The 20,139-nt window shown below is 46.3% G+C and overlaps 1 protein-coding gene across 2 annotated transcripts in view; it reads right to left on the reverse strand.

Moving 5' to 3' along the window:
* The window catches only part of HTR2C (5-hydroxytryptamine receptor 2C), a 436,533-nt gene that overhangs the window by 317,119 nt on the left and 99,275 nt on the right, over positions 1–20,139 (reverse strand). For both annotated transcript variants that reach the window (XM_030574618.1, XM_030574616.1), the window contains exon 2: positions 15,268–15,341. In XM_030574618.1, coding sequence (XP_030430478.1) covers positions 15,268–15,269 — 2 coding nt within the window. In that variant the 5' untranslated portion in view covers positions 15,270–15,341. The remainder of the gene's footprint in view (positions 1–15,267; positions 15,342–20,139) is intronic.

Consider the following 20,139-nt stretch of genomic DNA (forward strand, 5'->3'; position numbering starts at 1 on the left):
TTATCTGCACTGGGTAGAGGAGGGAGCTGGTGGCCTGCACAGGGGACAGTAGGGCACAGGAAGCTGGCGAGCTGCTGGCGGGGGGGGGGGCGGAACACGGAGCTGGCGACCTGCTGGGGGGGGGGGGGGGGGGTTGGACAGCGGAATTGCCGGCCTGCTGGCGGTGGGGGGGCTGGACCGCGGAACTGCCGGCCTGCTTGGGGGGGGGCAGACCGCGGTGCTGGCGACCTGCTGGGGGGGAGGACCGTGGTGCTGGTGACCTGCTGGCGGGCGGGGGGGGCAGGAACGCGGAGCTGGCGACCTGCTGGGGGGGGGTACCGTGAACCTGGCGCCCTGCACTGAGTAGTATCCCTACATTCTCAACAGGGTTTCCTACTGCCAGATATATCACTGCTGCGTGTTACCTGGGAAGAGAGGGAGGGTCTTCTCCAGCAATGTGGATACCGCCCTGGCCCCTATGCAGCTTGCCTGTGTGCAGCCATGGTCCCCCACCCCTCACTGCACAGTGGATCGGACAAGTTAGCCTGACCGGGACAAGGACCACGGTGGCTCTCCCTATAAACTTGCGAAAGCACATTGCCCACACTCTGGCTGCAACTTTTCAAGAGATTACCGAGGCCGATTACAGAGACGTGATAGAGCAAATCAATGGGCTATTCCACGTTTAGGCATGCATGCAGGCAGCCATAACCCCCACCCTCCTCTCCCGAAACATAAAATCTGCTTACCCCCGAGCATGCTCCTCTGCTTCTTCTTCACCAGCAACTTCCCGCTGCTGCGACTGGCTAACCTCCTCCTGGCTTGAGAAGAGCTCCTGGCTGCATGCCTCCTGGGACTCCGGGGTGTCTCCCTCCATCCCAGTAGCCTAACTCTCGGCTTCCTCTACACCCTCTCCCACTTCTCCCTGCTCTGAACTCTCCATCGTGCTCCTAGGATTGGCCGTGGGGTCACACCCAAATATGGCATCCAGCTCCTTGTAAAAACAGCAGGTCGTGGGGGCAGCTCCTGAGCGGCGATTTCCCTCACGGGCTTTGCAGTAAGCACTCCTCAGCTCTTTTATTTTTACCCTGCACTGCAACGCGTCCCGTTCATGGCCCCTTATCAGCAAGGACTGTGATATCTGCCCATAGGTATCATAATTTCTGCGGCTGGAGAGCAGCTGTGCTTGCACAGCTTCCTCACCCCAAACACTGATGAGGTCCTGCAGCTCAGAACTGTTCCATGCTGGGGCTCGTTTGGGGCGTGGAGGCATGGTCGCTGATTGATTGAATGATTGATTGCACTCCACACCTGGCTGAGCAAACAGGAAGGGGATTTTTAAAATTCCCGGGGCATTTAAAGGGGGGGTCAGCTGAGCCCAGGGCAGTGGAGTGTGAAGGATTACCAGAGAGGCTTAAAAGGTATGCTGGGATACCTCCTTATACCCTGGAGGCCAATAAAAGCGCTGGTGGGGTCCACACTTGCTGACCAGCACTGGATCACCAGCACTGGAATCGCTACACCCGAGGCACGACCGGGTGTACAGCCAGCGCTGCAACCAGGGAGTTGCAGCGCTGGCCGTGCTTTGCAAGTATGGCCACATCCTAAGTTGCAGCGCTGTAACCCCCTCACCAGCGCTGCAACTCTCCAGTGTAGCCAAGCCCAAAGTGTTTATTTTGGCAAGTTAGCCATGTGGACTATCCCAGTATTCAGGCATGCCTTAGAACACAGAGAAATGGCTGAGCAAACCATTGGCATGGCTTGCTTTGTTTTTGCATTTCCCACCCACTCACACTGCCTGAGAAAGACAGCAATGAAAGGGGCATTCTGGCTATTCCATCTCAATCCAAATGTAAATTGCTACCTTTATGACTCACAGTCAGGAGAGTTGATCATTCTCCACTATCCAGCACTTAATTAGTTGGTATTAAGCCCTTGAGAACAATGCAAAATTGTGATCACCTAAAACTTTGTGCCTTGATCAAAATGTCCAGCTAAACATTTGGCATGTTCCATTATAAAGGGGAAGTAATATCTTGCAGAAAATGTTCGTTCCTCTGCAAATCAGATCCATTTGGAAGATAAAATGCACACACTTCTAAAAGATCTGCCATAGCAGGGAACACCTGTTGTAAAGGAACTAGAGGAAGCGTCATAGAAAAACCCTACAATGGACTTTTTTTAAACCAGAGGTTTTGTCGGAAGCTCCCTTGACTTGCATCATTTTTTAGTTTAGTGTCTTCGTTACTATTTGTGAGTATTCCAGCTCCATTAGTATTTAATTATCTTTAATGTAATTGTCAAGTCTGATAATAAATTATATGTTACTATTTATTATGATAACCTATGTATTCTAGTGTGATTTGGTTAGCATGATATTGATACGTACAGTGATCTTTTACAGGGTATGCACTGGCCTCCTCCAAGGGACTATGGATCTTTTCCCTCTAGAGGTGTCTGCAGGGGCAACAGTATCTTCTTGTGGCACCTAATACTAGTCTCCCATCAAGGTTTACAGATAAATGGCTTCCTAATTCAAAGAGAACATACTATTCAGCTGTATGGTTATGGAACTAAGAATATTTGTGTGCTCTGTTGTTGTGGAAATTGGAATCCTACTCCATCACCCCAGTGTAACAGCCATGGTGTAACTGGTGGCCCATTACAATTAAGTTCCCCCATTGCATACTATGTGAAAAACATTAATTATACTCTATGCTACAAAAGTGTGATTCAGTTCTCAACGGGGAGCATTATTACCCATACAGCACAGTGTTTGGCAGCTATGGTATTGCGACATTGGCTTTGTTTTTGTAATGTATTTTATACCTTTCCTGCTCAATTTGAGAGCTGAAATTTGCTTTTCTTGAAGTGTACAAGTGAAAGGATTCTGCAATTATTTTTAATAAAATAAGATCTTTACCTTCATAACAACTTCTTTCAGGTTGAAAGATCCCAGAGCACTTTGCAAGTATATCTACATACATGCAGCACCACCGTAAACAGAAGAGGGAACTAAATGATGACAGAATTATATTGGATTGTCCAGGTGACAAAAGTGCCATTGTCTGTGACATGATCCAAAAAGAGACATGGAAAAAAAATGTACAATCCGTCATTAGAGAGGACATAGGCTTGGACTGGAGATTCTTGGGTTTGGAGATTTTAAGGCTAAAAGGGACCATTCTGATCATCTTGCATAGCACAGACCAGGTAATTTCACCAGTCATTCCAGCATCTAGCCCAGGGAAGATCCCAAGGAAAATTCTAATGCATCCATCAATTTTCTAGCAAAGATTGGAAAACTGGGGTGCAGGCCAGAGTCTTAAAATTTGCTCTGAGACGTACAGATGGAAAAAACAGGACAGGGAAACCAAAAAAAAAAAGAACTAGAAACAAAAATAACCTAGAAAAAATTGCTTGTCTTCCTGAGTAGAAACTCCTGGAGACATCTTTTAAAACCTTTGGCAGGTCTTTATCAGTTTCAGAGCCTCTGCTGGTTTCTTCTGACTGTTACCAATTTCCAGTAGTGGGCCACTAGTCCCAAGAACCAGTCAACAAAAGACCCATTGTTCAATTTCAAAAGCCAGTTGGCCAACTGCTGCCAGGTGCAAATTTCCAGCTGGAATTTGCAGCAGGACAACTTTTAGCCAAAGGTTAATAACCAGAACCAGTTAGAGACCTCAGATAAAGTCTTTGTATACTTCCAAGCCTTACAGCTGCTTGTTGTTGAAGAATTATACAAAGCAACACAGTGTCTCATTCATATGGCTATGCAGGACTGGGGAACATAAGTTATACCTACAACCATGTATTTCATCATCTGCCTCTAGAATTATAGGAGTACTTGCGGCACCTAGAGACTAACAAATTTATTTGACCGTAAGCTTTCGTGGGCTACATCCCACTTCTTCGGTGCCACAAGTACTCTTGTTCTTTTTGCGGATATAGACTAACACGGCTGCTACTCTGAAATCTAGAATTACAAGCACCGGAACGTGAATAGGTCTGCTATCTGTTCTGGATTTGAATATAATTCTGACAGGTACCAGACGGTAATGGCAAATAAGTAATACAGCTGGCAACATCAGGATTGTCAAGAGGGAAAGAATTATTTGCAGTTTTCCTGTTCCTGGTAACAGAACACTGAATTCCACATAAAATAACATTTCATTCAAACAGGCAGATGCTAGCTAAATAAAACGTGCAATAGGATCCCTGAGGATGGACCGAGGTATGCAAGTCATGCAGTTCTCAAGAGTTCTAAATTAAACCAAAGTGGAACAGGAAAAAAATAAAAAACCAAAAACCTCCTAACCTCCTCAAGCGTGTGGGGCTGGAGGACTCTCTTAATTTTGGGAAACTGAAAAAGCGACTAACAAATTCTACCTTGAACCATTCCCTGAGCAGCCCACTGCACTGTATGGGTGCCAAGGAAGAGCTCCTCAGAACAGAAAATAGCTGGATGTTTAAAAAACCAAAGGCCTGATCCTGCATCAGGATCTGAAAGCACAGAAACCTGCCTGTGGGTGCAGTCCTATTGAAGGGTCCATGCCCATGGGTCCATTCGTAGGACTGGAGCCTTGCTGGATACAGTTAAAACACTGGGTGCCACATCCCTTCACCTATCCCTCTGGTCTGGCAGCTGTCTGCCTAGCCCCTGTCCCCTCAACCTCCAACAGACGATGCGTGAGCAGACTCCTGTGCCCACTCGGAGCCTCAATGAAGACACACGACTCCTGCCCACGTCAGGCACTCACAGGATTGAGATCGTAGCTGTCTGGTTCAGGACTTGCCGCTAAAGCAGCAGCTAACTTGTGGGTGCTTTCTACTTATTTTCAGCAGTCGTACCACCCCCTAGCAAACAATTCATTTGGTAAATCCTGCCCGTGGAGGCTTGTCATAGTATCTTTCCCCAATCTGAACCTTAGAGTCCAAAAACTGGGAGTACCAGCATGAATTCCTCTAAGCTTAATTACCCGCTTAGATCTGAAACGCTGCCACCACCCAAAAATATATAGTGTTTTGGGGCACTCTGGTCCCCCCAAAAACTTTCCCTGGGGACCCCAAGACCCAAATTCCTTGAGTCTTACAACACAGGGGAATAAACCATTTCCCTCCCCTTCTCCTTTGTTCCTCCCAGATCTTTCCCACCCTGGGTACACTAGGAGATCACCGTGATTCAAACTCCTTGAACCACAACACAGAGAAATCAAGGTGGTTCCCCCCTTCTCTCCCCCTCCCTTCTCCTTCCCTAGTAAGTACAGACTCAATTCCCTTGAGCCTCAACAAGGGGAAAAAAATCAAACAGGTCTTAAAAAGTAAAACTTTTAATAAAAAGAAAGAAAAAAACTAAAAGATATCTCTGCAATTTAGATGGTAAAAGTTACAGGGTCTGTCAGCTTATAGAAACTGGAGAAAAGCGTCCTCCAGCAGAAATACAATTTAAAATACTTCCAGCCAAATACACATTTGCAAATACAGAAAACAATCAAAAGACTATAACCACCTTTCTTACTAAGTACTCACTATTCTGAATATATAAGAGACTGTAGCAGGGAGATTGGCAAGAAACCTGGTTGCACGTCTAGTCCCTTCCAGGACCCAGAGAGAACAAAGCCAAACCCAAAAAACACAAACAAAGGCTTCCCTCCACCAAGATTTGAAAGTATCTTGTTTCCTGATTGGTCCCCTGGTCAGGTGTTTGGTTCCCTGTTTGTTAACCCTTTACAGGTAAAAGAGACATTAACCCTTAACTATCTGTTTATGACAAGGCTTCTTCTGGCTAATGTGAAGATGACATTTTAATTAAATGGTTTTGTATTAATTGGCCATTCCTAAGTCCAGGCTTTCCACAAAGTAGAATCGAAGCACAGTTCTGATGCATTGGCACAGTCAGCACTGCCAGCTCATTTTTACTCATTATCTAAAAATGTCTATGGCACTCTGTCACGGGGCACTTAACAATAATTATTTAATCTCATAAATAATCAAACTACAAACCTCAGCAGCCAGAAAGCCACTGCTGCACACAGCGTACACGCACACAGGTATATTGAATAAGAATTCCCTTTGCTATCTGTGGGAGTAACCAAAGTTCCAGCAGGGTTTGTTTTAACACTAAAAAGGAGAAAATTTAGAATCCAGCCAAAATATCAAGAGTAGAGCTTTAACTAACCCGTAGTTGATATATGAAAGGCCTCCACAAGCGTCATTAAAGTCTAACATTGTTCCTTTAGGAAAAAAAACAAAAAGAGAAAATCATGATGCCATTTCAGCCATGTAAATAGTGCAACATTAATGGAAGTGACCAGACAGTGCTATTGCAGATGGTCTTGCTAGTTCTATCTGTCTGAATGAACAGGAATTAGATCTGAGAGAGGTGCTCAGCGTCAGCAGTGATGCTCTTCTTTCTTAGATGCTGGGTATATCACCAGAAACGACTGTTCTGCCTAAATGTCTAAAGAATTATTTCTTAGATGTAAAACTGTAGGCCACACGTTATATCCAGGAAAGTAACAACACAACGGAGAGAAAGGTTGGGGTATGTGGGGGTGAGGGGAGTGAGAAGGGTCTGGATTTAACTGAGATGTGTAATTAATTTGCAAAATCATAAACAGATCAAATGTTCTAGACCTTTATGTCTTGATACAGAGTCCCTATTCCCTGGTAGGCAGGAAGAGAGGCAGAGAGTTGAGGGCTTTTTTGTTTGCTGGTTTTTTGCTTGAGGAAAAAGTTCCTTGTTCCAAATCTAAGTCAGCCATACTGCAGCATCAGGAAATATTGATTCCATGAAGCAAGACCACATTTTTCAAATCAATCTTTAATGCAACTGGTGCCCTTGCTCCAGAAGAGTCTGTCTCCCACAGAGCTGGCTGCAGGCAGCACATCATGATCGGTATGTTCAGGTGCCAACCCTCCCCCCGCACAGGGAAAGGCCAGAGTGACGGATTGTTGTTGTTCTTAAGACCAGAGCTTCATCATGTCAGCTCCTCTGGGGTCTGAGGTGGGCACAAAACACCTGCACCCAGAAAATGAAGATAAGCAGCAGCTTAGGGGTATGGAACAGCTTCCATAAAAGGGGAGATTAAAAAGACTGGAACTGTTCTGCTAAAAAAAAATGAACAAAGAGGGACACGATGGAGGTCTATAAAATCATGACTGGTGTGGAGAAAGTGAATAAGGAACTGTTATTTACCCCCTTCACATAACACAAGAACCTGAGATCACTCGATAAAATTACTAGGCAGCAGGTTTAAAACAAACACAAGAAAGTATTTATTCACACAACGCACAGTCCACCTGTGGAACTCATTGACAGGGGATGTTGTGAAGGCCAAAACTATAACTTGGTTCAAACAAGAACTAGATAAGTTCATGGAGGACAGGTCCATCAATAGCTGTTCGCTAAGATGGTCAGGACGTAAGCTCATGCTTAGGGTGTCCACAAACCTCTGACTGCCAGAAGCTGGGAGTGGAGGACAGGGGATGGATCACTTGCTAATAGCACTATTGTGTTCATTCCCTGCTAGGCATCTGGCACTGGTCACTGTCAGAAGACAGGACAGTGGGCTAGATGGACTGCTGGTCTGAGTCAGTCTGGCTGTTCTTATGTATAAGATACTTCTGCTACCCAGGAGTGCAAAGCCACAAGGCGATATACACCATGGCAGACCAAGCAGGAGGGATAACACCACAAGTTACTGTTATGGGACAGGTTTCAGAGTGGTAGCCATGTTAGTCAGTATCAGCAAAAAGAACGAGGAGTCCTTGTGGCACCTTAGAGATTAACACATTTATTTGGGCATAAGCTTTCATGGGCTAAAACCCATAAAACCGATGAAGCGGGTTCTAGCTCACGAAAGCTTATGCCCAAATAAATGTGTTAGTCTCTAAGGTGCCACAAAGACACCGTGTTCTTTTTGTTATGGGACAGTCGCTTCTCAGCCCCAACAGGTGCCCGGTGGCAAGGAGCTGCAGAGGAGCACCCCTCTGCCCAACTGGATCTCCATGGATGGTGCGGGAATGGAGGCAGGGCAGCTCCAAGGACCGCAGAACAGACTAGGTAAGGGGATGGCCAGCCATCTTGCAGGATATTGGGAGTCTGGGAGGCTTTGCTAACCACAGTCCCTGCCACCTCACAGAGTAGAGGAAAAGCTGAGCGGGGTCCTGGGACCTCTAGAGACACGGACATTTTTAGTAAATAAATCTAGGAAAAAAATTTGTGCTCATTGTTTTTGGCTCAAAAATATGTGAAATGGAAATATGGTGACACTCAGCTGCTTTGATTTAAAGCTGGGGGGGGGGGGAGGGGAAATGAACCAGAAACTCAAAGTGAAACTCAGTGAGTGAGAATCCATAATCCCAAGATCATGAAAGAAACTTGCCCAGACCACCGGGATGGTGAAGTGCTGGGCATGACACAGCTCGGCTCTGGTGACAAAGCAATCTGTCTTAGATTCTGGGCCTCAGAACTCCTTGACTGAAATACAGGCATGAATTTCAGTAGGGACTATCTAACGGCTGTATTTGTTAAGTTCCCGCTGTGATGAATACAGTGGAAAACAGAACTTTATGAGACCCGTGGAATAGGCATCAATTGTCTAGACTGCAGCAATACAAGCCTGTTCTCTCACAGCATGTGTGTCAATATACCTCCCAGTGCATACACTCGTGTGACATTTCAACCGTCTAACTGCTGAAACTGTCAGGTTTGCAGAGCTATGATTGTCAGATCCGTTCTTATTGAGGGTGGCTTTGTGACAAGCTTTCAGAAACTATGGATTAGCACAAAGCAAACCTTTCCCTTAGTCCTCTAAAGGGCTTTAAATTGGATCCATTATTAGTTTATTCAGAAATCACTGAATCAGGACCATTCTTAAAATCTGACATGGAACCAAATCTTGTCTCTGTGCAGAAAAATCATCGATCATTTCCTTCCCTTTCCAGCGCTAATGGTTGAGAGTTTGCATCGGTCCTGCCTGTCCCTATCAGGGCTGGGTCGCAGGCAGCCAATGACTCAGTTACCAAGTTGGAGTCCAGATACCAGGGAGTCAGGGTCAGACACCAAGTTGCAGACAACAGGCAAATAGAAGAGTCGGGTTCAAACCAGGTCAGAAGCTGGCATCTAGGCTCCAAGGCAAGGTCGAGAGCAGAAGCAAGCCTGCGGTCTGCATTGTTGCTCAGCAGCTAACGAATTAATCCTCCCAGCACCAATGAAGGTCTCACTGTGTTTTGTTTTTAACGGGGGGAGGGAGTAAATGCGGTGTTCTCACGTCTGTGGTTTCAGCACAGAGGTTGTCTGCGCTCCCATAGGCAGGTTCCGTTTTGTCACACAATGGGCCAGATCCTGCAGTCTTTGTGCAGGCAGAGCTCTGACTTAAAAGACTACATTGTTTTGAAACAAAGTCAGAAGCATTAATGGCTTACAACTGCTGGTCACAAAATAGGCTAGTGTTCTCAGGTCAGTTAATATGATGAGAAACTACCTCATTTAAATTTGTGCAGAAAACACATAAGGAACTAACTAATTTCTCCTCACCATCACTTCTCCACAGACAGTTCAAAGTGACGTCCACATGTCTGAACCTGCGGCAGTATCTGCGAAACCTCAGGGAGGCTGCTCACTTCTCAGCCAGCCTCTGGTCATGGGCCCATAAACCCACTGACGGGAAGGGGAGCTGCACACCCACTAGCAGGAGACTCGTTTGGTTCCTCAGGGCAGAGTACCCCCTCTCTCACACCTTGATGTCTAATCTAACCATGTCAATGAAATGCTCTGAACTGCCCACCAGGCTGTGAAACAGCCTTCCCTGGGAGATGGCAGAGGGGAAGTATGTGCCGCAGAAGCTAAGCCATCTGTCGCCGAGCCCTGTGCATCCCAGAGCAGAGGCTCTTCCCAGGAGCACAGAGGGGTCTGCTGGAAGACCCAGAGGCTCTGTGACATACACAGGCTCTGAGCAGAGAGGTGGGAAGCAGCTAGCAACAAGTGCTACTGCACTACTTTGGCTGTGGCAGGGGCCAAAGCCTGGCTGTGCAGCTGCCTTGTACCCTGCCTGAAGGCTGACAGTGAACTTTTCATCCCCAGGATTGGTCCCTGTCACGGAGTCCCCGGGCGATGCTCTGGAACTGCTCTCCACCAAGCCAGTTAGGACTCTGGGGAGCCTCCTGTCCCTTGGAGCAGATTGTCTTCAGGGCAAGAAGCTCACACGGCTTCACCTTCCTGGGTCTGACCGTGGAGTATTCAACATATGCCCCCCTGTGTGCTTCCCACAGGGAGTCCGCCCCGGTGAGGTCCTGGGGAAGCCAGAGGGTCCTGAACCCCCACTTTGCAATCAGATATGACTCTCAGCCAGCCGGTAAAACAGAGGTTTTTTAGATGACAGGAACATGGTTTAAAACAGAGCTTGTAGGTACAGAGAACAGGACCCTTCAGCCAGGTCCATTCTGGGACCCAGTGAGGCAGACCCCCACATCTGCCCTCACTCCTCGTCCCCAGCCAGCTCCAAACTGAACCCCCTTCCAGCCCCTCCGTTCTGGCCTTTGTCTCTTTCCCAGGCTAAGAGGTCACCTGATCTCTTTGTTCACCTTTAGCCATCCCCTTGCAGGGGGGAAAGGGCCCCAACCATTTGTTGCCAGGAGACAGAGTGTCAGCCATTTATTCATGCTGGAGACTTAAGAACTGCATAGGGGAAACTGAGGCACTCACACAGTATTCAGAGGAAACATTCAGAGGAAACATTAAGAACAGTCCCACTTCATCACAGTCCCCTCATGCAGACCCTTTTTACTCTGGATTTGCCCGAGGAACCAAAATTCCCCCCTTCCTTAGGCCCTCTCAGGGAAGGGCAGTTAGGAATGTGCTTCTGTGCCCTAGAAGGCAGTGAGACAGAGAGAAGGGCTCTCCTGAATCGGGGCTTATGGGAAGATGATGTGAACTTGCGTTGGGCTGCTGTACTGCTACGAACGCATTAATAAAAGTGGTTCTTATCAAAACTCTGATGTGCTTTAACACGCCAATTCCAGTCAGCAATCCGGAAGAGCTGTATCGGAGCTCTCCAGACAGATTTTCCTCACTCATTTTTATCTAAAAAGGAGAAAGCACATTAATCTAAAACTCCCTCTGGATTTTCCAAGGAAATATTCTTATATTTCAGCGGATACTTCTTTATTGCAGACATTCAGGAAGTCTGTACAGTCCACAGAACAGAAACATCCAAGAGAGCCACTGCTTTATTAATGCCACGCACAATCTATATTAGGTCAAATTTCTGCCACAGGAGTAATCACTGCAGTGTGCATGTCCACACTGCCCTCCTGAGGTCGGTGCTGCGCGTCCTCACCAGGAACACTTCCACGGACCCAAGAAAGGCAGCGTGGGGTGCTGAGAGCCTGGGGTCTCAGCTCTGCTGGCAGCTCCCTGTCAGGACCCCCACTACCCCACAGGCTCCTGGCAAGCTCCAGCCCCCCAGAAGCATCTTGCCCCAGCTCCCAGCTGAGAGTGTGGTCCATTCTCCCCCAGCTATTGGGGTGGCTTCTGAGACCTTATCCAATCAGTGTCCTCTGGGACCTTAGCCACTCGGTTCCCAAGAACTGAGCTCTGAACTTGTCACGGAGGGTTTTTTACTGGCATACAATCGAGTTGATCAGGCTCAGGCACAGGGGCTGGATACGGAGCATGCTATGCATCCACAGTACATAGTCATGAATCAGCTTAGCAGCACATTCGACGTAACACTATTGGGTAATACGTTGGGTCACACATTTTATGATTGGGATACTAATTTTGGTAGTCAGTCCCACTTAGGTCATGAGCTGTTCACACGCTGCAGAACCTGCTAGGCCACGGGTGCAAGCTATGGCACATTGCTTACTACCCGGCTATCTCTTTTGTATTAGCTACAGCTTTTATGTATTTACAAGGTTACTGTAAATTCACACTTTGTTCACTGCATCGTGTCCTTTCTCAGACTAGACCTACACCCCAGCCCCAAAGTCCTTTCACTCGAAGATTTCATGCCTCACTACTGCCTGTATCCTTCTCCCTCTCACTCATGTCCATGCTGCCCCTCTGTTTCCTGGAGTGGCTGGACACAGCTACCCATCTGCCAGGTCCCTCCTCAGGACACAGTCCTTCCATGCAGCCTGCTAGTCTTCATCCCACCACCTGAACAGTGCTGCTGTTTCTCAATCGGAGCCAAAGACACTAGGGGCACCATGTGTGCTGAACCCAGGGCATTGTGTCTCCGGTTGTTCCATGTGTTTGTCTCCTCTGGGCAAGGACGTTACCTACGCCCTAGGCACTGCCGGCGCTGCGTATGTTCTCAGTGCTCCACAAACAATAGCTAAAGTAGACACTGCTGGATTCTGCTTTCAGTTTTGGCTAAAAGGCCTTTTATCAGGACTGGTTTCTCCTTTCTGAACAGAGGTAGGAACACTGCTTCTTCCCTCACTTGCCTCCTTATCTGTTTGCCTAGGATAACAGGGCAGCATCTTTTGCCAGAGGCATCCGAGGGATCTGTCTGTAGCTGACTTACATCCTTTGCTATATTTTGCCACTGTGAATCATCTTACCAGTTTCCTTCTTCAATGCCATGTCAGGGAGCAGATACACATCTGGCTCCCCTCTCCACCTCAAGGCTCATCTAGAGAGGGCTGAAGCGGCTGCATTGCGTGTCACACTCATTAAGAGCTGACCCATCAGCCCTTTCAGGCTGTAGTGAGAAACTTTCCCCCCTTCTGCCCCGAGAAGTGAGTGGAAAGACTGCAGAATGACTTCTCATCCTTTGCTAGAAAGTCTGATTTCTGTTTTTACATTCCCAGAACCCCTGTACACAGGAAAGGATAACTCACGATACAGGCCCTCTAGCCCCAGGGTATCTGGGTGACTCCACTGGTTGAACTGCCAGACAGCTTAGTTACTTGTGCAGACCATCTCTTCCCAGTGTGTCTCCCTGTAAATTGCTCTGCTGTTCTCCCCTGTCCAGCTGGCACTACATTACTCTCCCAGGAATTCCCACACCCTGCTCAGTAATACGAAATATCACCAACGTTCCCTCTCCCTACACGACAGTCTTCACTTATTCTCCCACCTCAGAGTCCCAGCCTTTAGCTACCGACTCACAGCCTCAGCCCTCTCCACCCATGAGAATTGAGACAACTCCACAAGAGGAATTCACCCAAAGGTTTCCCAAATAATTCCAGGGTAGGACTGCAGTTTGCCTCTGCCCAGGGAGATGGAGATTCACAGAAGGCCTGAGTCATCTGCACACACTTCAGGGTGCTCTGATTCCCAGGCACCACAGCATCTATGGAGCTGCGCTGCCAGGGCTTCTCCTGACGGCATTAGTCCCTTTGTGCGAGAGGGACTGTGGAAAAACTAATGCAAGCTCAGGCTGGCATCCACTTAATGCACTGATGCCAGCTCATAACTATGGAGAACTTCTGTTCATATCCTCAGCTTTACACAGATCACAAGCCTGAGTGTGAACCCAAATCACTACAGAGTGATTGGCATTTAACCAGCTGCCTTTTACAGCAGGGCTTTTAGGTTTTCTTCATTTAGGTCAGCTCAGATTTCTAATTAAATATTTAATCAGAGATTTTTCTAAATTTGCCTGTTTTTAATTAAATGTTTGGATTAATTGTCTCAGAGATATTTGATGCTTCCTGACGATAAATTAACAAGGAAGTTCAAAGGGAAGATCTGACAGCAATAATTACCAAATTTATCAGTGAAGCCAATTCCATATTTGGGGAAAAACTTCTGTTTTGATAGACATGAGAGTGGGAAGCAAAACTTAGGCGACAGAGAAACCAAAGAAAGACAAAATGACTTTCTACAGGTGGCATTGCCCTAGATACTGGACTATAAGATGCTCTAAAGGTCTGTCCTGCATCATGAGGGAGAAAGGGAAACATTTCATTTTGCTCTGGAAAGTCTCTATAGCATTTACCACCATACACAATATACTGCCTCCCAGCCCTGATGGAAAGGACCAATGTTCTAATCTGAAAAGCTAAACTGTAGCAAGCGGCATTGTGGGGTTCCCTGGTCGCTGTCTACCAATGATTTTCAGATCAAATGTGCTCCGCTGAGAAGTAGAGAGATGTTTCCCTTTACCTGCCAGCCCTGCCACGTTAAACTGGCACTTGAGAAGCAATCTGGGTTCTTTTCTTTTCCAATGTCAGCAGTACATAAATGTTGTGCAAACTCAGTTAGACCATCGGTGACAGCGGTGTAACCCCACTGCCTTAACTGAGCCCTAACAGAGTTAACTGACTGGAAGGCGATACATCTTTCTACTGGGTGAACACCACAAAGGAGCACCAGCCAACACAGGACCTTCAGTGCTAAAAACATCAGCACTTTACACGTGCACTGTAAGGTGTAACTCTATCATCCAGCAGCATTAGTAGGCTCTTAACCTCTTGTGTGGACCAACCACTAGATGAGGATACCAGCCTGGGTATACTACCTTATTTTAGCCACGGAAGCTGCTAGAACTGACTAGTAATACACACAGGTAGCAGAAAGTGCCGTTTTCACTGCGGAACCACATTATTACAGTTGTAGAAGTAACATTTTTTTAAAAAAAGCAGAGCTGAAATTAAGTAAGCCCCTGAGAGGAAGGTGAACTGATCAGCAAGCAGCAAGGCAAGGCTAAAGAGTATATTTCGTACAATAAATCCACGGACAAAAAGTCAGGTCATTCATTTTGTCAGCACAACAGGGATTCTTAGCAACAGCATGTTGTTTCGCTTCTGAAGGGTGATGTTTTCACCAGACAATTGGACAGTTCTTTAGCTTTGCTTCAGTTTTTCCTCTGACAAATGTTACCTTAAAATTGCCACTCTCATCTTTCCACTTTCCACGCTCCCCAGTGACTACAGCGAACCGGCAACGGAGACTAGCTAGGTTGGCAGCCAGCAGAGACGTTGGATATTTAGCTTATGTTTTACAGTTTTGTTGAAATCCTACATAATCAGTATGAAGGCATCTGGCTACGCACCACTGGCCCATGTAGAGATGCTTCTGGACTATGCACGATTTTATTAGCTTTCCCCGTCCCCCCCTACCCCTTCACATTGTTTTACACAAACTTGGCAGCTTGTAATATCTCCAGCTCTGTGCTCTTTGTACAGCACCTAGCGCCATAAAGCCCCTCTCCTGATTTGGGCCTGTGAGTGTTACTGCAATGATAATACTAATTCTAGCCACTGACAGCCTCCACCATCACTGATTCATAAACAAGCTAAAGGCAAATTTGGTTTTCAGCATGTACTTACATTCCAAAGAGGAGCGCGTTGGGGTGACAGCAGGATTTGTTTGCTGAAGGCCTCAGTCTGGATCCCTCTGTTCCCTATAAAAGCAGACATGTTCACTGTTAGACACTGCCTTGCCACAAATACTTTAGCTAGTCACTTTTTAAGACAGCACATTACAGTAGCCATAAAATTCTTTGACATCATTGTAGGAAAGCTATAGCCATAGAATTTCCAGCCCTATAGTAATTAATTAGAATAGAAATTAAATGGCAAAGCACAGGGTTTTAAAATGAACACATGCCTGATGGTTTATTCCAGGATAACTAGAGCTTTTGACACAATTTAACATAATTTTGGGGGGTAGGGGAGAGGAAGGGGGTTAGGTCCCAATCCAGAAGCCCTTATTCATGTGATTTTGTTGATTTCAATGGTACTATTAAAATAAGACCTAAACGTTTTAATTTCAAAGGCATCCAAGATGACATATAGCTGAGCGAGCCCTCCATAAAACCACAAGGATACACTTTCCAGCTATGCATTAGTGGCATTTAAATGAAGCAGCACATTTACTCACTAGACCAGTGCATCAGAAGTTATTATTTGTGTTGCAATAATCCTACAGGTACCAGTCAGGTACCAGCACTCCAGTGGCACAGCACTATGCAGAAACAGTGAAAAGCCAGGCCTGGACTCAGCTGCTCACGGTTTAGATTATAATGAGCATGCAACACTGAAAAACCTAGAACACACCAGAGCAGCTCGACACTTCCAAAGTTACCCACACCGGACAGGAATTATTGATAGACCTCATTCTGGGTCGAGTGAAAAATCCTCCCAGAATATCCAAAGTATCTAAATTTAAAGTGTGCATTCAGAGGTGAGCATTCCCACACTGGTAAAATGGGCACAGAGTAGGTATGTGCAGTGGTAAAATACATCAACTCTTCTAGATAGCTGCCTAGTTTTACATAAAAAGCACTAGCAAAGTCACCACAAACTAAAATTTCATACAATGACTTTATACTGCTCTATATACTACGCACTGAAATGTAAGTACAATATTTATATTCCAATTGATTTTTTTTAATTATATGGTAAAAATTAGAAAGTCAGCAATTTTTCAATACTAGCGTGTTGTGACACTTTTGTATTTTTGTGTCTGATTTTGTAAGCAAGCAGTTTTTAAGTGAGGTGAAACTCGGGGTACACAAGACAAATCAGACTCCTGAAAGGAGTACAGTGGTCTGGAAATGTTGAGCGCCCCTGTGTTTTTGAGCTAGTCCCAGCAAAACATCTCAGATCACACAGCTTAACCCTGCTCCGGCTTTGCTATGCAGTCTAGTACTTTGGGCAGTAGGGTCTATTGTATCCAGCTTTCACTCCATAAAGGGGTTTAATTGCTCCTCCTATTTAGCCTGAAAAAGGGGTTGTTAGCACACCCATCAGTTTTATACAGGTCTGTGATTAATCTACAGATCAAAGACCTGCTTGAAGGAGACTATTAGCACATTTCAGCCTAACAATAGATTTGAAATTTAGGAATGTAAAATAAGCATTTTATCCATGATATGTTTAATTATTTTATCTTGATTTACTTGTCAGGGTATGGAAAGGAAAGAGGCAAAAGGCCAGAGCGAGTGTATATTGTATAGAGGCTCAGGGAGTAACATTATACATGCAGAAGGAGATGGAGGGGAAAGGTACTGTGCTGGCAGTCTTGCATTAGCAACGTTTTAGCAAAATGGAAAAGGTTGAAAGAAAGAGACACCCAAATTAATAACTATCTACAGAGGCATAAACTAGCTAGGGTAGCTGTCAGAGATGTGCCAGAACAAAGCCATCCTGCCCACTGATAGCAGGAGAACGCAGTAAATAGAAACACTTCAGTGAACAGCAGCTGACCTTAAATTGCCATGAAGGCTCAGTACAAGAAAGCAAAATGGATCTCTTGCATCGAGACAGAGGTGTTATTACTCTGCAATAGTTAAATAAAGGGAGACTAGAAAGTTCAATGAGGAATTATTTTTCTAAATTCTCACACAAAATGAAAAACAGAGCATGACAGAATTGGCAGGATCTCCAAGTGCCTTATATTGTCCCGCTTTAAGCTGCTGATCCAAAGCCCATTAAAGCTGTGCACTGCAAGTTAAGCAGAATTTGAGCTTTTGGAGAGCAAGAAAGAGGGCACAATTTTCTATTCTATTCCATCCTCACAGTGTCTGAGCTCCGCGTGTGCCTCACCGGCATAGGCACATCCCCTGTTTGGAAACCCAAGTCAGCAGAGGAACGTTTGTGCCAGTTTAAACCTCAAAATGCAGGACATGGATACATGGGAAAGCTGGGTCCGGAGAGAGAACCGACAGCTGGCTAAATGCATTTACAGCTAAGAATTCCTACCAATACCTTCTCACTCAGAAAAACTACGAAATATAGAAAATAGATGAAGGAAGCTAAGAAAATTATCCATGTAAGCAGAGAAGAGATGTATCAAAATGAGAGTGTCATGAAATAATGGTCTTTACCCTGAAAGAATGTTAAAGGTCTGATCTACCAACCAACCATATCAAGGACTTGTTGAGTCAGTTTAAATCCTTGGTAAAGCTCCATTCACTTGAGGCTGCTTTCCTATCCCTAACTCATGCCACTGCACTGCAGAGGCCTGAGCAGAATGAGTGCTCTAGAAAACGATACAGATATTGTATGAGCTAAAATATTCAGGCACGAGACGTGGGAGGTTAATGGAATGACCCATTTAGGGCCCAATCCTGCAAGAGTTTGCACGATTAGACCTGTACACGGCACTTCCCTTGCTTTTTTGGATTATACCAGGAAAAAGGGGAGGAAAACTCCCTTATCAGATTGTCGCAACAATAAGGGGGGAAGGGGGGGGACAGGAATGGAAGCTGTGAAGAGATAGTAAATGTGCTCATTTTGTTCTAGGCTCAAAGTCTCTCGCCACTCACCTCACTTTCAGATAAAAAGGAATCTCTAAATATAAACAGATCCCCGAAGTCGTGGCAGCCTGTAAAATGCTAACTGCTGAGGATTACTATGAAGTATTATTTCAGGCATGATTCTTTCATAAGCTAATGTACAAACTGCACATTGTTCTCAAGCTTTTCACTGCATGGAAAGGGGTATCTAATAGCTACAGGCTGCCTTAGATCAGTGGTTCTCAATTTTTTCATTTGTGGACCCTAAGAAATTTCAAATGAAGGTGGGGACCCCTTTGGAAATCTCAGACATACTCTGCGGACCCCCACGGGCCACAGACCCCAGGTTGAGAACCACAGCCTGAGATATATAGTTGGATAGTTAGAGCATGGAAGTGGAAGTCAGGACCCTGGGCTCTGTCCCTCAAGTGACCTGCAAGTCACAATCTCTTTATTTACCCATCTGCGCAATGGGGTGATGAAGGCCACGTGTCATGAATTCCATGCTTCCCATGTTTTCTAGAGAGCATCCATGACTTTTAATTATCTGGGATTTTTGCCAGTGGGTAGCAGGTTGCAATAGCCAACAAGTGAACCTGCTTTACTGAAAGGCTTGAGAGCTTGAATCGATGCCCTCCACAAAGCTCAGGATACGGTGGGGAGAAGGGACTCCTGCAGCTAACAGATTGTCACAATTTCCAACATTCCTCTGGGTGTTGGGGAAAAAAACAGTGTCATTAATTGGGAGGAAGAGGGAGAGGAGAGAGATTGGTGAAGGTAGAGGTCTGATCTCAAATCCATTGAAGTCAGAGGAGGAGAGAGGGAGAACCAGGATGGAAAGAGAGAGTAATCTGGGGGACACAACAGAGTGATGCTGACGTCACAGGGAGGTGGGGAAGAGAGGGCTGGAGGGGGTCAGGGGAGCAAGAAAAACAGAATACGTAGAGCAAAAGCAAAATCTCAACTACACTACGGGGGGAGGGATAGCTCAGTGGTTTGAGCATTGGCCTGCTAAACCCAGGGTTGTGAGTTCAATCCTTGAAGGGGCCACTTAGGGATCTGAGGCAAAAATTGGTCCTGCTAGTGAAGGCAGGGGGCTGGACTCAATGACCTTTCAAGGTCCCTTCCAGTTCTAGGAGATTTGTATATTTCCAATTATTTATTTAGAGAAAGAAGTGGAGAGGAAGCAATGTGCCAGGGGCACGGTGGGGCTAACATGCAGATCAGTCACCAATGTGCCAAGGGCAAGACACACCCAGGACCGCCCGGGCGGGGGCCAAGAGGGGCAATTTGCCCCAGGCCGTGCAGGGACCCCCAAGAGAGTTTTTCAGAGCCCCTGGAGCAGGGTCTTTCACTCGCTCCGGGGGCCCCAGAGCTTCTTCTGCTCCTGGTCTTCACCGGCGAGGAGTCCTTACTGTCGAAGCAGGACCCGCCGCCGAAGTGCAGCCGGGTCTTCGGCGGTAATTCACTGGTGGGGGTACCCCGCTGTGGGTCTTTGGGGTACTTCGGCAGCAGGTCCCGGAACTAGAAGGGTCCCCTGCCACTAAATTACCACCAAAGCAGGGGGCCCCCCGCTGCCAAAGACCCCAGGCCCCTGGAGTCCTCTGGGCGGCCCTGGATACACCAATCCCAAAAGTTTGAGAATCTGAGTTAAACATTCATGATTTTAAGTGAGACTCATTCCAAATAAGGGGAATTTGGATTAACACATGCTGACTCAGAACTGATGTTTCCTTCCGTGAATCTGTGATGGCTGCCTTATTTCCATGAACAACCATGAGTTTTCACATAGTATCCATAACAACCCAGCCCTAAGTACACAAGTGGCTTGCCCCACAGGCTGTTGTCAGGTTTAGTTAACCAAAGCCAGGCTCAGCATCCCTTCCTCTGGAGGAGTAGCTCTCGCTCGAGTGAGCAGTCCTGCTGGAGTCAATGGGACGACTGATGAGCACAACTCAAC

This window comes from Gopherus evgoodei, chromosome 9, assembly GCF_007399415.2.
Source record: "Gopherus evgoodei ecotype Sinaloan lineage chromosome 9, rGopEvg1_v1.p, whole genome shotgun sequence".
Taxonomy (NCBI): Eukaryota; Metazoa; Chordata; order Testudines; family Testudinidae; genus Gopherus; species Gopherus evgoodei.